The sequence below is a fragment of the Alexandromys fortis genome, unplaced genomic scaffold, assembly GCF_014885135.2.
Source record: "Alexandromys fortis isolate MF-2015 unplaced genomic scaffold, M_Fortis_MF-2015_v1.1 scaffold_140, whole genome shotgun sequence".
NCBI classification, from domain to species: Eukaryota; Metazoa; Chordata; class Mammalia; order Rodentia; family Cricetidae; genus Alexandromys; species Alexandromys fortis.
Window position 1 is genome coordinate 2,344,468 of NW_026068048.1, and position 19,978 is coordinate 2,364,445.

The 19,978-nt window shown below is 48.7% G+C and overlaps 3 protein-coding genes across 3 annotated transcripts in view; all 3 read right to left on the reverse strand.

The window, feature by feature from the left end:
* Cox6b1 (cytochrome c oxidase subunit 6B1) overlaps nucleotides 1-3,464 on the reverse strand; it is a 26,233-nt gene extending 22,769 nt beyond the window's left edge. The window contains exons 1-3 of the mRNA XM_050119042.1: nucleotides 3,331-3,464; nucleotides 1,370-1,489; nucleotides 500-600 (exon numbers count right to left, since the gene is read on the reverse strand). Coding sequence (XP_049974999.1) covers nucleotides 500-600; nucleotides 1,370-1,478 — 210 coding nt within the window. The 5' untranslated portion in view covers nucleotides 1,479-1,489; nucleotides 3,331-3,464. The remainder of the gene's footprint in view (nucleotides 1-499; nucleotides 601-1,369; nucleotides 1,490-3,330) is intronic.
* Nucleotides 3,465-7,478: 4,014 nt separating this feature from the next.
* On the reverse strand, nucleotides 7,479-9,621 carry Etv2 (ETS variant transcription factor 2). The gene is made up of 6 exons (XM_050119018.1): nucleotides 9,552-9,621; nucleotides 9,366-9,452; nucleotides 9,139-9,198; nucleotides 8,453-8,926; nucleotides 7,845-7,957; nucleotides 7,479-7,679 (listed from the first exon to the last, which is right to left on the reverse strand). The coding sequence occupies exons 1-6, from the start codon at nucleotides 9,619-9,621 to the stop codon at nucleotides 7,479-7,481; spliced, it is 1,005 nt and encodes a 334-aa protein (XP_049974975.1).
* A 6,367-nt stretch (nucleotides 9,622-15,988) lies between these two features.
* Nucleotides 15,989-19,978, reverse strand: part of Rbm42 (RNA binding motif protein 42) — a 9,739-nt gene continuing 5,749 nt past the window's right edge. The window contains exons 7-9 of the mRNA XM_050119062.1: nucleotides 19,725-19,884; nucleotides 16,327-16,521; nucleotides 15,989-16,232 (exon numbers count right to left, since the gene is read on the reverse strand). Of these exons, the coding sequence (XP_049975019.1) occupies nucleotides 16,120-16,232; nucleotides 16,327-16,521; nucleotides 19,725-19,884 (468 nt within the window). The 3' untranslated portion in view covers nucleotides 15,989-16,119. The remainder of the gene's footprint in view (nucleotides 16,233-16,326; nucleotides 16,522-19,724; nucleotides 19,885-19,978) is intronic.

A 19,978-nucleotide genomic window follows, 5' to 3' on the forward strand; every position in this document is an offset into this window, starting at 1 on the left:
GGGTTTGTACACAGAGTGCAGTGTCCTTGGAGTCCACAGGATGCCCTCCAGTTATGGGCAGCTGTTATAGACATGGGTACTAGGAACCCAACCTAGGTCATTTTGAACTGGAAGTGCTAAGTCTCCTTCTTTAATTTTCCTTCCTTTTTTTGTTTTTTGAGACAGAGTTTCTCTGTGTAGTCCTAGTTGTCCTGGAACTAGCTCCACATACCAGGCTGGCCCTGAACCACAGAGATTACATCTCTGCCTCCCAAGAGTGCTGGGATTAAAGGTGTGTGCCATTACCATTCTTCTCAAGTCCAGGTTTCTACAGTGCATAGCCAAGGAAGCGGATCTAGGAGGGTGGTCCTGGGATGGAGGCCCTAACTGAGGAGGTTATCAGTGACACTGTATGGTTGGTCCTATCTTGGCCCTTGGAGATGAATTCTCACTTGTCACCATAGTCCTCTCTGCCAGGTCCTCACTTGAACACCCAAGGGTCCCACTGGAAGGCACATACCCATGATATGGGGCAGAGGGACTTGTATACACGTCGGTACCACTCACACACGGAGACATCACCCCCCTTTGCGGTCATTGCCTTCTCGCAGCGGTGGAAGTCTGTGAAGAAAAGAGGCTTGGATCAACTTTTTGAGGAAGTTTTTGCTTCATGATTGGTTATATACACAGAGGGAGTGCAAACTCATAAATATACCATAACGAGCTGCATGCACTTGACCCGGGCAGCTACACTGTTGCTCAATTAGAACATTCTAGAGCTAGGGATGACAGCAAAGTATGAGGGGAAGAGATAAGGATGATGGAAGTACAGAGAGGGCTGGGAAAGGGGAAGATGGTCTTGATCAGAAGCAAGAAAGACAGGAGAGTGAACCGGTGTTTGTTCTGTTTTATACTTTTTAAGGGAAAGTCATATGGACTCAAGTGTGGTAGGAGCACCAAAATGTGACTGTTTTTACCAGTAGTGTCGTGCCTCTAGTGAGGAGGGAGGGAAGTATGTTTAAGACCGGCACAAAGCAGACAGAGAACAGAGAGATGACAATACCCATCTTTTACGCGGATGTGATGGCAGGACTCACTTGTGAACTAAGCATTTACGTGTTATATTCACTTGTATGTAGGGTGCATGTGTGGCACACACACAAAATGCATACACAATTCTTTAAAAAAAAATTATTTCTGAATCTAAAGTTTGTGACCCCGACAGCTAATATGAGGAACTGGGCTATCCAGACAGTAAATCCAGAGTGAATGGCCACAAGCTGGTATGCATAGGTCTCTGATCCCTACCTGGCTTCATGAGGCAAGAGGTATGTAGAAGACACAGGTGAGATCCACACACGTTACCCTCCCACCCCGGTATTCTGCTTACCCAGATAGTTCTGCCAGCAGTTCCTGGTCTGGTTCTGGTTTGGGAAGCGGCTGTCAAAGGGGGCAGTTTTGTAGTTCTTGATTTTGGTCTTGATGTCTTCTTCAGCCATGGTGCCAACTCCTGGATGCAAACAGAGTGCACACATTGGCAACCATTCTAGGGGTGCCTGGGCATAGGGACATCAGATCAATGAGGCCCACGGAAGAAGAAAGATCAGAAGAATGGGTTGAATGTGAATAAGCTATTACCTCCTTCTCCTCAACAAACACAGAAAGATGAAGGGCAGCGAGAATCCATGTGTCTGAGTGTAGAAGTCACAGTAGGGTCAGGAGACAGAGGTCTCCTTGGAAAAACGAGGCTTTATCCTTATATTCCAGCTAACACTTACTGTGTGCACAGCACATACTATGTGCACTCTATACGTACCTACCTAGTCCTATAGCCATTCTAAAAGGTATTACTATCTGTGCTGTCTATACGAGGGACAGGGTGGCTAAATGACTTCCCAAGGTCATACAGCACCCGGATGGTTGTGCTGCATCCATCATCATCAAAAACAACATTACAAGGGGGTCTGGCGGAGTCATAAACTTTTCTTAGAATATGGCTCAATGAACCAGGCAGTGGTGGTGCAAGCCTTTGATCCCAGCACTCAGGAGTCAGAGACAGGAGGATCTCTGTGAGTTAGAGGCAAGTCTGGTCCACAGAGTGAGTTCCAGAACATCTAGGGCTACACAGAGAAACCCTGTCTTGAAAAAAAACTCAAAGGGGGCTGGAGAGATGGCTCAGTGGTTAAGAGCATTGCCTGCTCTTCCAAAGGTCGAGTTCAATTCCTGGCAACCACATGGTGGCTCACAACCATCTGTAAAGAGGTCTTGTGCCCTCTTCTGGCCTGCAGACATGCACACAGACAGAATATTGTATACATAATAAATAAATAAATATTTAAAAAAAGAAAAAAAACTAAAAGGAAAAAGAAAAAAAATGNTGGCAGTGGATTATGGTTTAGAACATATGAAGAACTCAAAAATAAAAAAAGAAAAAAAAACTAAAAGGAAAAAGAAAAAAAATGACTCAACGCACTGCAAAATTGCTTAAGATGACATTCATATATACACATACATGTGTGTGTGTGTGTGTGTGTGTGTGTGTGTCAGGCAGGCTAAATGAAAAAATTGTCTCAAGTTGCTGCCTCCATTCATAACGAAAGTAAATGCTACATTTCAACCAGAGGTTAGTAAAACCACCATGCAACTCCCCCACATGCATTCAAATACCTTTGCGCCTAGAATTCTATTGACTCTGAGTATCCACGGCTTTTTTTTTTTTTAACCCTCTGATATTACTGAAGAAATGACACAGTCAAAATCACCGAGAAAAACTGTCTATTCAAGAGCATCTGCGGGACCTTGGCGCCACAGAAGTACGCGGCCAGTGTCAATTCAAGTGGCCCGAAGTGGGGCATCTGGGGCAGCAGAAAGGGGTCATTTGGGGAGGCAGAGTGGGGACAGACCCAGTGTTGGAAGCAATTTTGTGCAATATCTCAAGTTTATCAAAGATGATGCTGCGGGAAAAGGAACAAGACGAGGTGACAGGCTGAGGCCTTGGAACGCAGGCGGCCACGCCTGGGAACCCGCGGCTAAAAGCACCACAGTCCAACTTGCTGGGTTCAAATCCTTATCGTCGTGTAACGGAGGCTAAAGCGCTTCGCACTGCAGCCCCAGCGCAGTCAAAGGGGACAGTAGCGGTCCTAGCTCGTAGGGCTGGAGGAAGGAGTAAGTTAATAGAGACGTCTCAGAATGAGACCTAGCAACAAGAAAGAAAGCTGCAATGGTCAGCTCCACGACCTCGGGCCCGAGGCAGCCATGGCGGCCGGAAGCTCCTTCCTGCCGTCAGGGAAGCCCCGGGCCGCTTCTCTGCTCCGGACTGGGTCCCCCGGGATCCCGACCCTTCGCACTCACCTAAAGACTGTCCTGGAGCAGCAGTAGTTCAATGTGACCCTTAAGCAAAGGCGACAATGTCAGACGGGAAGCGGAATTCCGACCGGCCGGAAGCTGCGAGAGGAGGAGCCGAACTGAGTCCTCCAGCGGATAGAGAAGCCACGGGAGGCGTGGCCAAAAGCGGCCATGGCCACGCCCACTTCCAAAGAAGCCCGACCTCCTATTGAGCTAAATCCTGTTCATTATTGTTGCCGGTCCAATCGGGATCTTGCGCTGGACTCGACAGGCTACTGAATTCTAATTATGGGCTCTTGACACCTGCCTGTCCTTCTGGGAGGAAAAAGACAGTCGCGGGACTATTTGCAGAGCGGGAATGGAAAAATGTCCCAGATAATCTGATTGTGTTTTGAGACAGGATTTCGAGGTCAGGCTGGCCTCGAACTCAGATTCCGACGTGCCGGGATAACAAACTTGTACCACTATGCCTGGATTCGAAAGTTATTTTCATTCATGTGTTGAGGGACATCCACCAGAGACTTCTGGGAACTACACTGGGTGTTCAGTATGCCAGTGTATCGCTCAGTCTTTCCTCAGGGTGAGTTTTTAAGGGCAAAAAGCATATTCTGGGTTGGCATGCTTCAGTTAACAAGAACAATTAGCCAACTGGGCAATGGTAGTACATACCTTTAACCCCTGCTTTTGGGAAGCAGAGACAGGCGGATCTCTGAGTTCGAGGCCAGCCTGGTCTGCAGAGTGAATTCCAGGACTTGAAAAACCAAAAACTAACTAACAAAAACAAATAAACAAACAAAGAACAGCCAAAAGAGGAACTTCAAAAGCCAAAAACAAGGTTAGAACATTCAGACAGCCCCAGAACTATGGGCTTTGATAAATTAGATCTTCGTTTTCATTTTGGCAGGTGGTGCTGTCTATGTGCTGAATTTTACAGCCTGAATGGTACTTCTATCAGATAATCAATTTCTGGGGTCTGCTATGCATTTGAGAAATATTTATTGAGTGTTTTCCCCTTCTCAAACACATCTATAAGAAGGCACTACTGAAGAAAAGACGAAATTCTTACCTTCATAGGTGCTAAGACCTTTGTCCAAAGGTGAGAAACAAGCGGTCTATCATAGTCTCACTCATCATCGGACCAGACGCCACTCCCCGTTCGTGGCTGTCCTTAAACCTAAAAATCACAGTTTACCTATTCAGGCAGCTGAGTTCCTTGGGGGAAATGGCTACTGTATCATTCTTGTCATGGAATTAAAAACAAAACAAAACAAAAAAACCCAACTTTTTCATATAGCCTGCCTGACCTATCAAGTAATCCTGTGGGTGCTGAGTTTAGAATATTTCTCCCGCCTGCAGTCCGGGTCCTACCCCTGGAGCATCACAGCAGGTCCATTCCCAGGCGTCTCAGCTCCCCTGCTGGTGCACAGCGTGCACCCTCTGCCCTAGGACGCCGTTACCACCTCGGTTATCCCACGTCCTTTCCTCTCGCCTGCTTAGAGGCTTTGATTTCTAAATCTCTGAGGAATGAACAAAACTCGTATGCAAATGAGGGCGAGTGAGGGCCTGGAAAAGAGTGAAGTAAAAGTGAACCAACCGCTTCCCTCTCCCTCCACAGTCGGGCCTCTGAAGTTTCCCTCATAATGCCTTTTTAGCAAACTGTGGGGTGGGGGTGGGAATGAGCATGTCACTGCACCTGTGTGGAAGATAGGAAAACTTGAGGGAGCTGGTTCTTGATGGAGTCTCCACCAGCTGAGTCTTTGGGGTCAAATCCAGGTTATCAGGCCTGACAGCAGGTCCCTTTCCTCAGCATCTCACTAGCCCTGCATACTGCCTTTGTGTTCAGATCTAACTGGTCCAGGAGCCTCTTTCCTATTGTTTCAGTCAGCGCTGTAATTATCTGTGGAGTTATTTGTGTACACATCCATTCATTCCAACATCTTCCTATAATCCAGGTCTCTTATACACCTCTATGGCTCCCCAGTGCATAGGAAAACAAGACACCACGCCCCATCGATCCTTTGTGAAGCGACCCCTCCCCATTTATATGCATATTTCTGAACAACACTAAGATTTTCCATCTCTGGGTCTTCTGATTGAAACATTCTTTGCTTTCCTGACTTCTCTCCGCCCCACCCCCAGTCTCTCTTCCTCATGGCCTAACAGTTTCCTCCTTTTGGGCTCCCATAATCCCCTGGGCTTTCTTCATCCCAGTCCCAAGAACTGTGAGCTTTCCCTTTCTGGTGGCAGTGTAGGGTGTTCCTGTCCTCTCTGAGGACAGGGTTCAGGATGAGAAAGTTATATATGAGGCTCTCTTTGGGGGCTCCTGGAGTGGGTTAAGTGTCCAGTAGGCCTTTTAAAGGTCTGGTCCTGTCTTCCAACTTGGAATACTCATGGTTTTCGGGGGTGTGCATTAGTTTTAATTATTCAGTGGCTTCTAGAGCTAGAGGGTGCTCAGCAAAGTCTTTTTTGGAGGGGGAGCCTGAGTCAGTCAGTCTTTTTCTGTTTTTCTTGGGACAGGGTCTCTATATAGCCCTGACTGTCTTGGAATTCCCTATGTAGACCAAGCTGACCTCGAACTCATAGAGATCTTTGTAAGGACATGTCCCACTATTCCTGGCCCTGAGCCTGCATCTTTTCTTCAAGACAGAGCAGATAAACTTCTATGATGGGGTTAAAGCCATAGAAATTCCCAAACGGGACTCCTTTATAAAGCACATGGCTTTGCTTCTGGCTCAAGGTCTGGAGCAGTGAAGTCCCAAAAGTGTAACTAAAGCTCTGAGCAGGGCCCTGTTGATTGATTACTGCTGTTTCATCTCTTGATAAACTTTTGTTTTTAAACAGTGCCTTGCTATGTAGCCCAGACAGATCTTGAGGCCCTAAATTTATTTATTTTTTATTTTTTTTTAAGATTTATTTATTTATTATGTATACAGTATTCTGTCTACAGGCCAGAAGAGGGCGCCAGATCTCATTACAGATGGTTGTGAGCCACCATGTGGTTGCTGGGAATTGAACTCAGGACCTTTGGAAGAGCAGGCAGTGCTCTTAACTGCTGAGCCATCTCTCCAGCCCCCGAGGCCCTAAATTTACAATTCTGCCCCAGTCTTCTGAATGCTGTGAAATTAGTGGCCTGTGTCACCACTTACAGTTAAATGACCTTTTTTGTTTATTTGTTTTTCTTTTCCTTCAAGACAGGGCTTCTTTGTGTAACAGCCCTAGTTGTCCTGAACTCACTTTGTAGTCCAGGCTGGCCTCGAACTCACAGAGATCCTCCTGAGTGCAAAGATTAAAGGCGTGCACCACCACCGCCCAGCATCAAATGATCTTCTGTCTTGAGACAGCCAGGACATCACACTGTATGAGACTGGACCACCCTTGTATCTCTCTAGCTCTATTTATAAAGCATCAGAATGCAACCATAGGGACTCCATCCTGAACATTTCATCACTCCCAAACACTGAAGATCAACTTTCTGTGCTCCTGGTTAACCTAAAACTTTGGGGATTAAATTCTTAGCCTTAGTGGGGGCAGTGGTGGCCACCCAGACCTTTAATTCCAAGTCAGAGGCAGGTGGATCTCTGAGTTCGAGGCCAGCCTGGTCTACAAAGTGAGTGCCAGGACAGCCAGGGCTACACAGAGAAACCTTGTTTTGAAAAACCAATAAATACTTAGATAAATTTGAGGATAAGCTATTGTCAAGCCTTAGCAAGTTCAGTTTTTTTTTTTTTTTTAAGTCCCTATTCTGGACAGGCACACACAATAGGCCCAATGGACTTCTTACCCTGAACTAATTTCCAAGTTAATAGGCGCAGAAGATGCTGAGAGGAGAGGTGGGACCTTGATACCTAAACACCTGAGGAAGGGCTGGCAGGGGCCCAGCAGGGAGGGAACTGAGCTTAGTATCTGATGGATTCGAAATGGGAGGGGCTAGTCCTCACTCCGGGATCCTCCTAGTAGGGGAACTAAGACCCTAGCAGTCTAGGGACTGAGGGCATCAGAATCCAGGCTCACAGACTCAAAGACAGAGGTCGGGATACCTGAGTCTGGGTGGAGACGCCGTGTGGAAATGTCGGAGTGCACATTTAGGTTCCCCAACGGTCTAATCAGTGTCAGTGGAAAAGAAGCAGAGAGTGAGCACGTTCGACGGGGTGTTTTTATTGGCTTTCTGCACCTGGCAGGTGCCCCATGCTGTCCCGACGGGGAAGGACCGGCACACGTCCCCCGAAGCGGTACGTGTACTTGCGCCCACCGCTCTTGAGCACGATGTCGCGGCGGTAATAGTAGCGCAGACCTCGGCTCAGCTTCTCATAGTTCATTCCCGGCTTCCGCTTGCGCTCGCCCCACAGCCTGGCCACCTAGGATGCAATCCGGAGGTCAGAGGGGCCAGGGGGTGGACCTTAGCCACTCTAGGTGGAGCGGGTTTTAACTGTGGTCGAGGGTGGGTGAGGACGGGGTCAAGGACTGGGCTAGGCTCTTCTCCGGACTGGGTTGGATTTGCAGTGCCTGAGGAGCTGTCTCACCTCTTTGGGGTCGCACAGTTGGAACTCGCGACTGTTGCCCGTCCAGCGGATGCAGCTGCTGCGGTCCCCGTCGTGGAGCAGCTCCAGGAGAAATTGCCACAGCTGAATGGGACCTGCGAGGTAGAGAGGCAGATGAAGGCCAGGCTTCTCAAACCCAGAACACTCGGCTGGACAACCCTGGGAGTCGGGGAGCCTTCACGACGAAGGCTAAAAGGTTCAAGACCCAAGAGTTTAACTCCATCCCTCCTCGGGCGTCTGTGAGTTCGGATCCCTCCACAGTAGAGATCCAAGAGCCAGTTTCAGCAGCCTGAGCCCCACCTAGGGCATTCACGGGTTTAGCCTCCCCACCAGGAAGACTAGGCGTCTGAATGCTTCTCTTTTCTCTTACATAACCCAGGGGCCGTTGGTCCCTAGAAAGTCACCAGTGTCCTTTCACCCCTTCCTTCCCAAGATTCACGGTCCATAACTCCGGCCCCCTAGCTGCCAGTTTCCCAGATCGCGCCTCTTTTAGTTACCGAGAACCACCCCCGCTCCCCGCCAAAGTATCCAGGCTCCACTCCATCCTTATCCATTTGACTTCCCCTTCTCTACACTTTGCAGCCTCTTACCTCGGTGGTTAGTTTTGCGGTAGCGACTTAAGGTGGCCCGATCAGACTGCTGGCTCGATTTGGAGGACGTGGTGAATGCTGCACTCTGGAACGCCTCGCAAGGGACGCTGCAGTCCTGCAGCCCAGGATTCCACGAGGTGGTGTAGTCCGAACCCGCAGACCCGCCCCACGACATCTTATAGTCCGCACGTGCTTCCCCGCCCAGGCCATCGTCCCAATAGGTGGCGCCATTGGTGCTCGCAGAACTGTCCCAGCTGGCGGTGCTCCAGGCGGCCGGGGGGTGCGACCACGAGGGGGCCCCTGCCGCCGAGGTGGCAGGATATTGGTCGGTCGCCCCTTCAAAGCCAGGGAAGGAAGGGCTTGTGCCTGGCGGGGCGGGGCCTGGCGTCTGTAAAGCGCAGCTCCACGGGTCCGAGGTATTGCACCCCAGGTCACTCCAGTCTCGCGACCACGGAACGGGGTGAGCAACCGGCTCTGTGAGGAGGATGCACCTGAAGTGAGGGGAGCCCAGGAGTCTTGGTCCCCTGCACCCTTGGGAGTTGTAGGAGGTTGGCGCTTTATATAGCCTTCTGGATGTAGGCGTCCCTAGTTCTAGTCCCGCTCCTCTGTAGACCAGGGGATCTAAACTCAGCTCTGGTGTGTGAGGCTCTGGTTCCCTCCTCCCATCTCCTTTCCTATACACTCACCCTTCTCACAAGGTACTTCCTCCTGCGGTAAAGCGGGGCTCCAGTCCAGCTCTGAGAACCCTGTGTTGGACAAGATAGCTTAGTTTAGGGACGATGTGAGCAGTGACTTAGGGACCTTGGCCACCCACCCATGCCTCCTTCAGCCTCCCGGGCAGCTCCCTCGTGCCTTCTAGGAGCCCATCCTCTCCCATTTCCCCAGCACCCAGGGGGTCCAGCCCAGCAGCCACCTGTCCAGCAGTTCTCTGCTGTCATTGGTGTGATCGGTGCGTCCCCTTGCAGGGCCACTTCAGGGAAATAGAAGCCAAATTCCGCTCCTTCTGCGGGCAACAAGGATGTTAAGGCCGCGTCAGGGGTCAAGAGGGCTGCATCCTTGCACCCTAGCATCCAGTTTGTCCCAAGCCACAGCAGCCTACCCAGTCCTGTCAGCTTGTCCCCAGGAGGCACTTCCTGCAGTGACGCTTCATCCCAGTTCCACAGGTCCATGGATGCTTGTTCTGATTGTCCTGGTAAAGAAAGGAAAAGTTCCAAGGGTAAATGGACAAGCCAGTGACATTTAGGGACCCAGGAGCCTGATTGCAGCCCTGTTTCCCTCAGACCCAGGAGTCTAGACTTCTGCAACCTCCTTCCCCAGGAAATGGAATTTTGGTTTCCAGTCCCTTCTCCCTCTCTCAGACACTTCAATCCAGGCTCCCAGCGTCTTAGAAGTTCCCACTTTAGATACCCAGGCATCAGTCCCCAGTTCGCAGCGCCTCACCTCTGGCAGGTTCCTTCTCTCGTAGCCAGGGGGGTCTCAGCCCCATTTCATACCATGCCCCCTTCACGGGGGGCCTGAGTAGGGGAGGGGGAATTTTCCGAGACGTCAGAGCTGGGGGTCGCAGCCCGGGTCAAGTTGCAGGGATGGGGGCGTGGCCAAGTTGCACCCCCTGCTTTAGGGATGCACACTGGTCCCTGGAATTGTCCCCTTTCAGGGATGAATTGGGCTTGAAAAAGGACTTGGGGAACAGGCGCAGGGCAGGGCTGGGGGTGCCGAGGTCTAAGGGGTGCTTATGGGGTAGTGGGGATGGGGTGAGGGGCTTGGACAGGTTCCCCGTCTTGGGAATTTGGTGCTGTGACATGAAAGGTGGTGGTGGAGGAGGGTCTGGGGTCAGCTGGGCAGTTCTGGGCTTATCTGCAACAGGAAGAGGGATTTCCGGCCAGATGCCCCCTTTCCCTAGCATCAGCCTACGTCATAATCGGCAGGGTGACAGACAGCCAGATGGGTGAGGTGGGGGGAATCCAACCCTGAATCCCCTAACAGGCACCGTTAGGAAGGGTCTTCCGAATAGTGGCACTCTTATTAATCAAAATAACATCAACGTGTTATAATAATAGTAATAGTAACTGCTAACGTTCAATGAGAGACTGCTGGGTCCGAGGAGGCTTACACAACGGGCCTTCATTTAATCTTCTTAAGAGGGAGATGCTTTCACCCCAATTTTATGAACGGGAAATTGTGGCATGCTTTCTCCCGCTCTCTTTCTGTCAAGATCCCATGTCTTTCTGGGCTTTAGCAGTCCCGGAAAACTGGGAAATTTTGAGTATGAACTGAATGTGTTACTGCATGAAATAATTTTATTCATTAAAATTATTTTAATTTTTGGCAAAAATTATTTTAATTATGGCAATGGTTTGTTGGGAAAGATATCTTCGTTAGAAAGTGAAAACATTTAGGGATGAAATGTCATGTTTGTACCTTGCTTCAAATGATTCAGAAAAGAATAACACGTACAATGTGCATATGTATACATAATATTTGGGACATAATTATACCAAAAAGTCTGTGTTTGCTTGCTTTTTAAACAGAAACTCAGAAACTAGGTATTCTGTTTGTTTGTTTTGTTCTAATTTGCTAAGCCAGGCAAACCTTAAATTCCATAACCTGACCATTTTTAAGTACTTTCTTAATAAATATGAATAGGTAAATATTTAGTATTAAAATATTTGCCACCTTAATATTTTAATATTAAACATTTACATACTTGTAAGTAAATATTTAATATTAAAAACATTTTCATTGCCAGACATGGTAGCACTTGCCTTTCACCCCAGCACTAGGGAGGTAGAGGCAGGCAGATGTCTGGATTTCAATCCCAGCTTAGTCCATACAATGAGTTCCGGGCTAGCCAGGGCTACAAAGTGAGACTCAAATAGAGAAATAATAAACAAATAAGTATAACGTTTTTCTTTTCTTTTATAATTTACTTATATTACATGTGGTATTTTGTCCACATGTGTGTCTGTGTGAGGGTGCCAGATCCCCTAGAACTGGAGTTACAGACGGTTGTGAGCTGCCATGTGGGTGCTGGGAATTGAATCTGGATCCTCTGGAAGAACAGCCAGTGTTCTTAATGCTAAACCATCTCTCCAGTACCACATTTTTCTTTATTCTTGTTGGCAAGTAATCTACCACTTAGCTGTATCTCTACCCCCTTACCCTTAACTTTATTGTTGTGTATGTGTGCCAGGACATGTGTGTAGAAGTCTGAAGACAACTTTGTGGAATCAGTTCTGTCCCAGCTTTACAGGGCTCTGGGATTGAACTCAGGTCCAGACTTGTGTGGCAAGCACATTTACCCATGGGAGTCACAGTCATCTTCCCAACAAGTCATTGGTTTTTATTTTATTATTTCTTTTTCTTTTTTCTTTTTCTGTTTTTATTTTATTTTATTTTGAGCCAGGGTTTCTCTGTAGCTTTGGAACCTATCCTGGAACTAACTCATGTAGACCAAGCTGACCTCGAACTCACAGAGATCCGCCTGCCTCTGCCTCACAAGTGCTGGGATTAAAGGCGTGCGCCACCACGGCCCTGCCTATTTTATTATTTCTATTTCTTCTTTTTTCCAGAACAGAATCTCACTATATTGCCCCAGCTGGCCTCACAGACATCTATCTAAATCTGCCTCCTGAGTGTTGAGATTAAAGGCATGTGCCACCACGTCTGGCATTGTTTGTTTCTACTCCTTTCCTTCTTGGCTTTTTTGAGACAAAGTTTCTCTTTGTATACTTGGCTGACTTGGAACTAGTCCTGCAGACCAGGCTGGCCTCAGATTTACAGAGATCCACCTGCCTCTGCCTTCTGAGAGCTGGGACTAAAGGTGTGTACCAACACTGCACTATAGGTTTGTATTTTTAGTGTGTGTATGTCTCTCTGTGTGTATATACATTGTCAGAAGTCAAAGGTCACCTTGTGGGGTGAGTGCTCTCCTCTCACCATGTGAATTCTGCGGATCAAACTCAGGTCATCAGAAGTGGCCACAATGTGTCGTGTCTCTCCCCACTAAGTCATCTTATTCACCTAACTCCTTGGTTTTTAGAGCAAGGGTTTGATTATGTAACCCAGGATGGCCTCAAAGAGAATTGTTGATCTTCTTCCTTCTTCTTCCTGGGTTCTGAGATTACAAACATGTACGATGCCTAGAAAAATTTTTAAAAATTTTTATGTGAGTGTTTTGTCTGTCTGTATACCATGTGCATATGTGGTGCCTATGGAAATCAGAAGGTGGCATTGGATCCTCTAGAAATGGAGTAATGGATGGTTATGAGCTACCATGTGGGCACCTCTGCAAGAGCAGCACATGCTCTGAACCACGGAGCCATCTCTCCAGCCTCCTGGTCCATGTCTTTTTAGTCCAGGCTCCAGAACAGGCACAGTCCCTTCATTCTTCAGTACTGTGGAGTGTGAGAGAGGGAGGCATCACTGCCTTATATGTTGCAGAAAAACTGAACCCCAAGAAAACAGTCTTTTGGGAGCTGTGACTGGATCCAGTGTTGAGTGAGCCATGAGCCCCTGGGGAGATCCCCTAGACCCACCCCCCAATCCAACCACCCACCAGGAGCCTAAAGGGTCCTGGTGTCCTTACCCCAGATTTCCTTTACCTGAATCTGGCCTTTACCTGAATCTGGAGGGAGAATAGAACAGTCTCCCTCTTCTATGACTTTGGTTTCCAGTCCTAGATCCCTGTTGTACTAGTCTGAGGTGAAGCCTTGCCACCCTATCTCTTGACAAGTGTCTTGCTTACTCCTGCGTGTCCCTGTCACTCCATCTCTCTGTACCATGCTAGTGATGGTTTCTACTCTACCTGTTGTGGCTCAGAATTGCAGTCTGGTGCTCTTTGACAATCCTCTTTTCTTGGGCCATATTTCCATCTCCTCACTCACTCCTTTAACTGCAGGGAGAAGGGGTTCAGGGCAGGAAGGCTGGCTGGACACTGGGAGAAGGGAGTCTAGGGTTCTGGGGCTTAGAGCTCCATTCCAGGTGGCAGGGGGCTAAAGGGCACTTCCTGCCAGGGAGGGAGGCCCCCACTCCTGGGGCCAGACTGGAAAATGTGACGTCAGAGAGGGAGTTGTAAGGGGTGTGGGGACACGGAACAGGAGAAATTTGACACCTCTCCAGAGTGATCTTCCAGAGAGGTTTGAAATTACCTCTCCATCCTGGTGCCTGTCTCCCTTAATTTGTTCCCCAACCCAGGGTTCTGATAGGTGTGTCTCTAGGAAACCTCCACACCTTCTTCCTACACTCCAGCCCAGCACCTCTGCCTTCTATAGATAAGACTAGGACATTTCATTTCTGATCTTCTTCTTCCTTCCTTTTTTGAAACAGAGTCTCACTTCGTGTAACTCTGGCTAGCCTGGAACTTAGTATGTAGATCAGGATGGCATCAAATTCATAGAATTTTTCTGCCTCTGCCTCCCAGTGCTGAAGCTAAAGGTGTGTGCCACCACACGCAGCCAGTTTATTTATTTATTTAGAGCCTGGGTCTCACTCTTGGCAGTTCCCCTGCCCCAGTCATACAAGCATTATGCTATCACCCCCAGCTTGGGAATTCCATTCTGTAGGCTTTTGAGATAAGAGTCTTGCTATCAATTCAGACTGGCCTGGAACTCCTGCCTCAGCTTCCCAATTTCTGGGCTTCTCTTCATGCATCACCAACTCAGGCCTCAGGGTTCCAGTGTCAACCTTTGAGCCAGGCCTGGTTTGCTGTCTAAACGTTGTCTCAGCTTCCTGGGCTCAGTGCTGTCTTCAGAGGGACATCTGAGCTTAGGCCTGGTGTCCACAGTCTAGAGGACAGTCCTCAAGCTTGAAGCTAGGGATAGACCCGAGATGCAGACAGCTAATAGGTTTGGAGAAGAAAAGTGAAGTGGGAACCCAGAAGCCTACAAGAGATGCTGAATAGGACGCAGCAAAGTAAGTAATGCACACATCTGAAGCCTACAAGGTGAGGAAGAGAGCATGAAGTCTCAGCTAGAGATGGTGCTGCACACTGGAAGGCTGAGGTAGGAATGCCAAGCTGGAGGCCAGCCTGGGCTACAGAGAATTCCTCCTTCAGAATGTCTCTATCCTCAGGTTAGTTCCTGGACTTCTCAATCCAAGTCCTGATCGCGTCCAGGCCTGTCTGTCTGGGGGGCCATGGAGACAGTGCATCATGAACTCTAAGAGCTTCAGAGAACCCACAGAAGCCCCAGCATTGCCTAGACCTTGGGGTAGATGGGAGGCTGTCATGATGTCCACTCTAGAAGGGCACCTTGCTTCAGTGCCAAGAGCACAGGCTGGAGTCAGAAACATGGACCCAAGCCAGGCTTGGCTTTGACCTTGCCACAGCCCCTATTCCTTACAGAATAGGCCATGCTGACCATACACTTAAAACTTTAAGAGGTCAGAGGGTAGAGGTAAGTAAGGCTCTGATGATTGGCCCTACCTAGTACACACAAAACCCTCAATTCAGGCTGGAGAGATGGCTCAGAGGTTAAGAGCACTGGTTGCTCTTCCAGCGGACCTGAGTTCAATTCCCAGCAAACACATGATGGCTCACAACCATCTAAAATGTGATCTGGTGCCCTCTTCTGTCATGCAGGCATACAAGCAGATAAAAACTGTATACATATGCTGGGTGTTGGTGGCGCACGCCTTTAATCCCAGCACTTGGGAGGCAGAGGCAGGCAGATCTCTGTGAGTTTGAGACCAGCCTGGTCTACAAGAGCTAGTTACAGGACAGGCTCCAAAAAACCAGAGAAACCCTGTCTCGAAAAACAACAACAACAAAAAATGTATACATGATAAATAAATACATTTAACAACAACAAACAACCCTCAATTCAATCCCTAGCACCCCCATACACTTGGTGTGGTAGTGCATGTATGTAGCCTTTGAGATATGGGTCTCCATTTTTTTTAAATATTTATTTTATTTATTTATTATGTATACAATATTCTGTCTGTGTGTATGCCTGCAGGCCGGAAGAGGGCACCAGACCTCTTTACAGATGGTTGTGAGCCACCATGTGGTTGCCGGGAATTGAACTCAGGACCTTTGGAAGAGCAGGCAATGCTCTTAACTACTGAGCCATCTCTCCAGCCCCTGGGTCTCCCTTTTAAAAACAAGTTCTTGCTATGTAGCACAGGCCTCAAATGCTTGTTCCTCCTGCCTCAGCCTTCCAAGTGCTTGGGGTATAGTTATGAACCACATCCAGGTTTGAGGAACATACGAGATTCAATCTGAGAAACCAAGAGAGGGAGTTGGTGAGATGACTCAGTGGGTAAAGAAAGATGTTTACCACCAAGTTTGAGGACCAGTTTGATCCCTGGAACCCACGTGGTAGAAGGAGAGAACAGAACTAGAAATCTTCTGACTTACTACATCCACACCACACACACCACATACACAAAAGGAATGCTTAAGAAACCAAAACCGAAAGAAGCAATGGGCACACTAGAGGCTTGACATTGTGCTCCTAAATGTCTGTGGGTAAACTTTCCAAGTTCCCACTTCTCAGTGAGCCAGGCCCTGTCAGCTGACAGTTTCTAAGCCCAGTCAGGGATGGAAATGAAGGTAAATTTATTGAAACTGGTTTGGGACAGGGAGTGGACAACTGGGGTTTCCCACAAACATCTGTGGGAAGGAGCTAGCGCCCGGCTGGGTGGGAACGGGTGCCAAGCCACAGACCCTATCTGAGGCCCAGCTTTTTCTTTTCCTTCTGCTTCTTGCGCACCACATCCAGGTTCCGGTCCTTCCACATGCTTTTGCGAAGCTTGATGGGGCGTGAGCCCACGTACTTCCCTGTGGGAATGGAGGATTCCAGGTCAAACTTGGGAGGTCAGGCTTATGTCGGGGGTCTACCACACTCACTATCCCCAGGACAGGCCTTACCCACCGTTCATCTCACGCATGGCTCGCACATAGTCACTGGGGTCCTTGAAGCTGACAAAGCCGTAGCCCTTCGTTTTGCCTGTGCGCTTGTCACGGATCACCTTAGCCTTAAGGAAGGATGGGAAACGGCTGAAGGCACGTGCCAATATGTCATCATTCACCTCATTGCCCAGGTCCCCGCAGAAGATCCTGAAGTCATCTGGAATTAGGAGAGAGACGACGAGGTCAGAGCATCCCGGAGTGTCCATCCTTCTATCCTCAGTCTCTGCCCTGGGATCCTCAGTAATAACTGCCAATATCCACGTGGTAGTGACCACTTTGTGACAGGCAGCCTGTTACATAAGCACCTGAGACTCCCCAGGGCCTTTCCCACTGAGACAGAGGAACCAAGCAGCTGCCTGAACTCACACATCAAGCAGAGCTGGGACAAGTTTGGGTATCTGGCTCCAGGGTCTCTACCACCCCATTTTTTCAAACAGAAGTCCAGACTAGCCTCCTAAGCGCTGGAAATACAGGTGTGAAACACCAGACCCAGCCAGAGTCTATACCTTAACCTCTAACTGCATAGCCTTTCATCACCTACTGTAGTCTCTTACTTCTGCAATGAAGCCTAACTCTGTCCCAGCTCTAGCCTGTCCTTGGTCCTTTGTGGCCCTGCCACTCACCAGCCTTTGGCACAACACTGCACTCTTCCTCTCTGGGTTATCTCTGCAAGTCTGCTCCAACTCCACATTGTCATGGGAACACACTGCCTATCCCTTCTCCAAGGGGACCTCTACCACCGGTCTCACTGGGCATGCTCTTAAATTACTGTCTTCCTTAGAAACAGGGATGGGAGGCCGGCATGATAAAGTCAGCTGCACCAGGGCCACAGCAAGACTGTTGTGGGAAGGGAGGCAGCAGTCGAGGGCTGGAGTGAAGGGCAGTTTGCTCTGCCCTCAGCTATGGCTGGAGCTGCCTGCCCCATGGTTTCCATAGTGACTAAAGACACTATTTGAGTGAGTTAGGCTACCCCAGAAGGAAAGTCTAACAACCCAGAGAATGAGATTTTCTAGCAAGGTCATTGACCCACACACTTAAAAAATAAATTCTCATATAATATACAAGTCAGATGTGATGGCAAGACCACCTTCATTTGAAAAAGGAAGGAAAAAAAAGGTTGCAGAGGTGTAACCTGAAGTCAGGTACCCTAAAAACTGACCTTTCAGCTAAAACTTCCCTTTGGAGCAGGGCAGTGGTGGCTCACGCCTTTAACCCCAGCACTCGGGAAGCAGAGGCAGGTGGATCTCTGTGAGTTTGAGGTCAGTCTGGTCTACACAGCAAGTTCCAGGACAGTCCAGGCTACACTGAGAAACCTTTTCTTGAAAAACCAAAACTAAACAAAAAAAACCACAAAAAACTTTGTTTTGGAGAGTGGAAGGGTCTCACTATGTACTTGGCTGGCCTTGAACACACAGAGATCTGCCTGCCTCTTCCTCTAGAGTACTGGGATCAGAGCAGGTGCCACCACGTCAGGCCAGCCAAAGCATCTTTGAGGGCAGGCACTCTTCTCACTTCTTATAAGGACCACCCTTCCTACTGAAGTTGACAGTGTGGGTCAGGTCTGCAGGTGTAGTCGGGCAGAGGAGTTCAAGCAAGCAGAGTTCTCACCAGACCCTCTCCTGAGGCAACACAAGGATGCTGGCCAGAATCTAGACAACCTCTATCCCACAGTTCTGCATGAACGACTACTCATTTCTTCTGGGTTTAGGACTTAAGTTAGCAGCTAGCTTTTTTCTTTTTTGCCTTAAAAAAAAAAAATCACACACTTTTTTTTTTGGAGACAGGGTATCACTATGTATCTATGAATGACCTGGAAGTTGCTATGTAACCAGGCTGGCCTCGAACTCACAAGACCTGACTGCCTCTGGAGTGTGTCACCATACCTGGCTTAAGATTTTTCTTTTCTTTTGTTGTTTCGAGACAGGGTTTCTCCGTGTAGCTCTGGCTGTCCTGGAACTCACTCTGTAGACCAGAGAGTCCCTGAACCCATAGAGATCTGCCTGCCTCTGCCCGAGTGAGCTCAGATTAAGGGCATGTGCCACCAAGCCTGGCTAGATTTTTCTTTTAGTACATGTGCACGTGTCTGTGTGGGTAGGTGCACAGGTGAGGGCTGGTGTCTCTGAGTCTAGAAGAAAGTGTCAGATCCCCTAGAGTTGGAGTGACAAGCAGTTGTGAAGGACCTGAACTTCAGGAAGGAACTGACCTCAGATCCTCTGCAGAAGTGGTCTATGTTCTAACCACTAAAGCATCTCTCTAGCGTCAGCTAAATTTTTTTCTGCAGTACTGGAGATGGACTACTCAGGGGCTCACACATGCTAGGCAAGTGCTCCACCACTGAGCTACATAGGCCAGTTTAATAAAGCAGAAAGAGTAGAAGCTGGGTATAGTGAAACACTTACAATTTTAGCACTTGGGAGGTTGGAGTAAGAGGATGGTGAGTTCAAGACTGGCCTTGGCTATATCAAAGAGCTGGTCTCAAAATCAATAATTACTGTTATTTTCTTAGCTGTTTGAATAGGATTATAACATGAAAGAAAGAAAGTCTTTCTTGGGGTGAATACTAGGTATGGGCTAGGGATGTTGAGCAGCTGGTAGAGCTGACTGCATGCATGGGTTCAGCCCACAACACTGCATAAACTGAAGCGTGGTAGCACATGCCAGCACTTCAGATGGAGAGGCAGGAGAGTCAGAACTTCAAGGTCCTACTTGGCTACACAATGAATTGAAGACCAATCTGGGCTACATGAGGCTTTGCCTCACAAAACAACCCAAGTAATAATTTCACTTCTTGTTTCAAACAATAAAGAATGAGGAAATCCTGTGAAGGCAGGATTCTAAGGTAGCATGTCTGCCCAGCGTGTGCACGGCCCTGGGATCCATCCCTAACATTGCATATATGTGTGTGTGTACACACGCACATGCGCACATGCACCCAAACACACAGGGATAAAGCAAATACAGCAGAAGGCTAACGTGGAATCTGGACAGCAGGTAGGCCATTCACTTATCACTGTGTGCCTCAAAAGGATTGAAACAGAATCCTCTGACTTTCAGCAGGCCAAGTTCCCCATGAGAAAGAGTCTGAAAGCCCTAGGTACCAACCGGCCTGGTGGCCCTCACCTGTAATTCTATCACTCGGGAGACTGAGCCAGAAGGATTGAAAGTCTAGGCCAGCCTCGGTCACAGAGACAGCCTGTCTCCAGCAAAACCACACCAAAGACCTAGAGAACAATTCTGCCCACCATGCCCTCCATACATTGTGCAGTCACTTTTTCCCTCTTCCCTGTCAGTGGCCCTGAAAACTCAGGACACAATGTTCTTGGATGGGTGATGCCCAACCTCTCACTTTGGTCCACTCACCAGCATCCCACTCCAGCAGGCTGGGGTCCTCCCAGCTGCTCCCTGCTGCTGTGCGAATGCAGCGTTTCAGTTTTTCTGGCTTGCCTTTCTTCTTGTCCTCACCCAGTGGCTCTGGGACCTGTAGGGGCAGGGAAGGGTGTTGGGAGTCTTGTGCTCTGCACTACCTCCATCCCTGGCACCTCCCACTCAAGTGCTACATAAGCTTCTAGCTGTGTTACATGAGGGGCTGCCTCCCCCGTCTACACCCGACCACC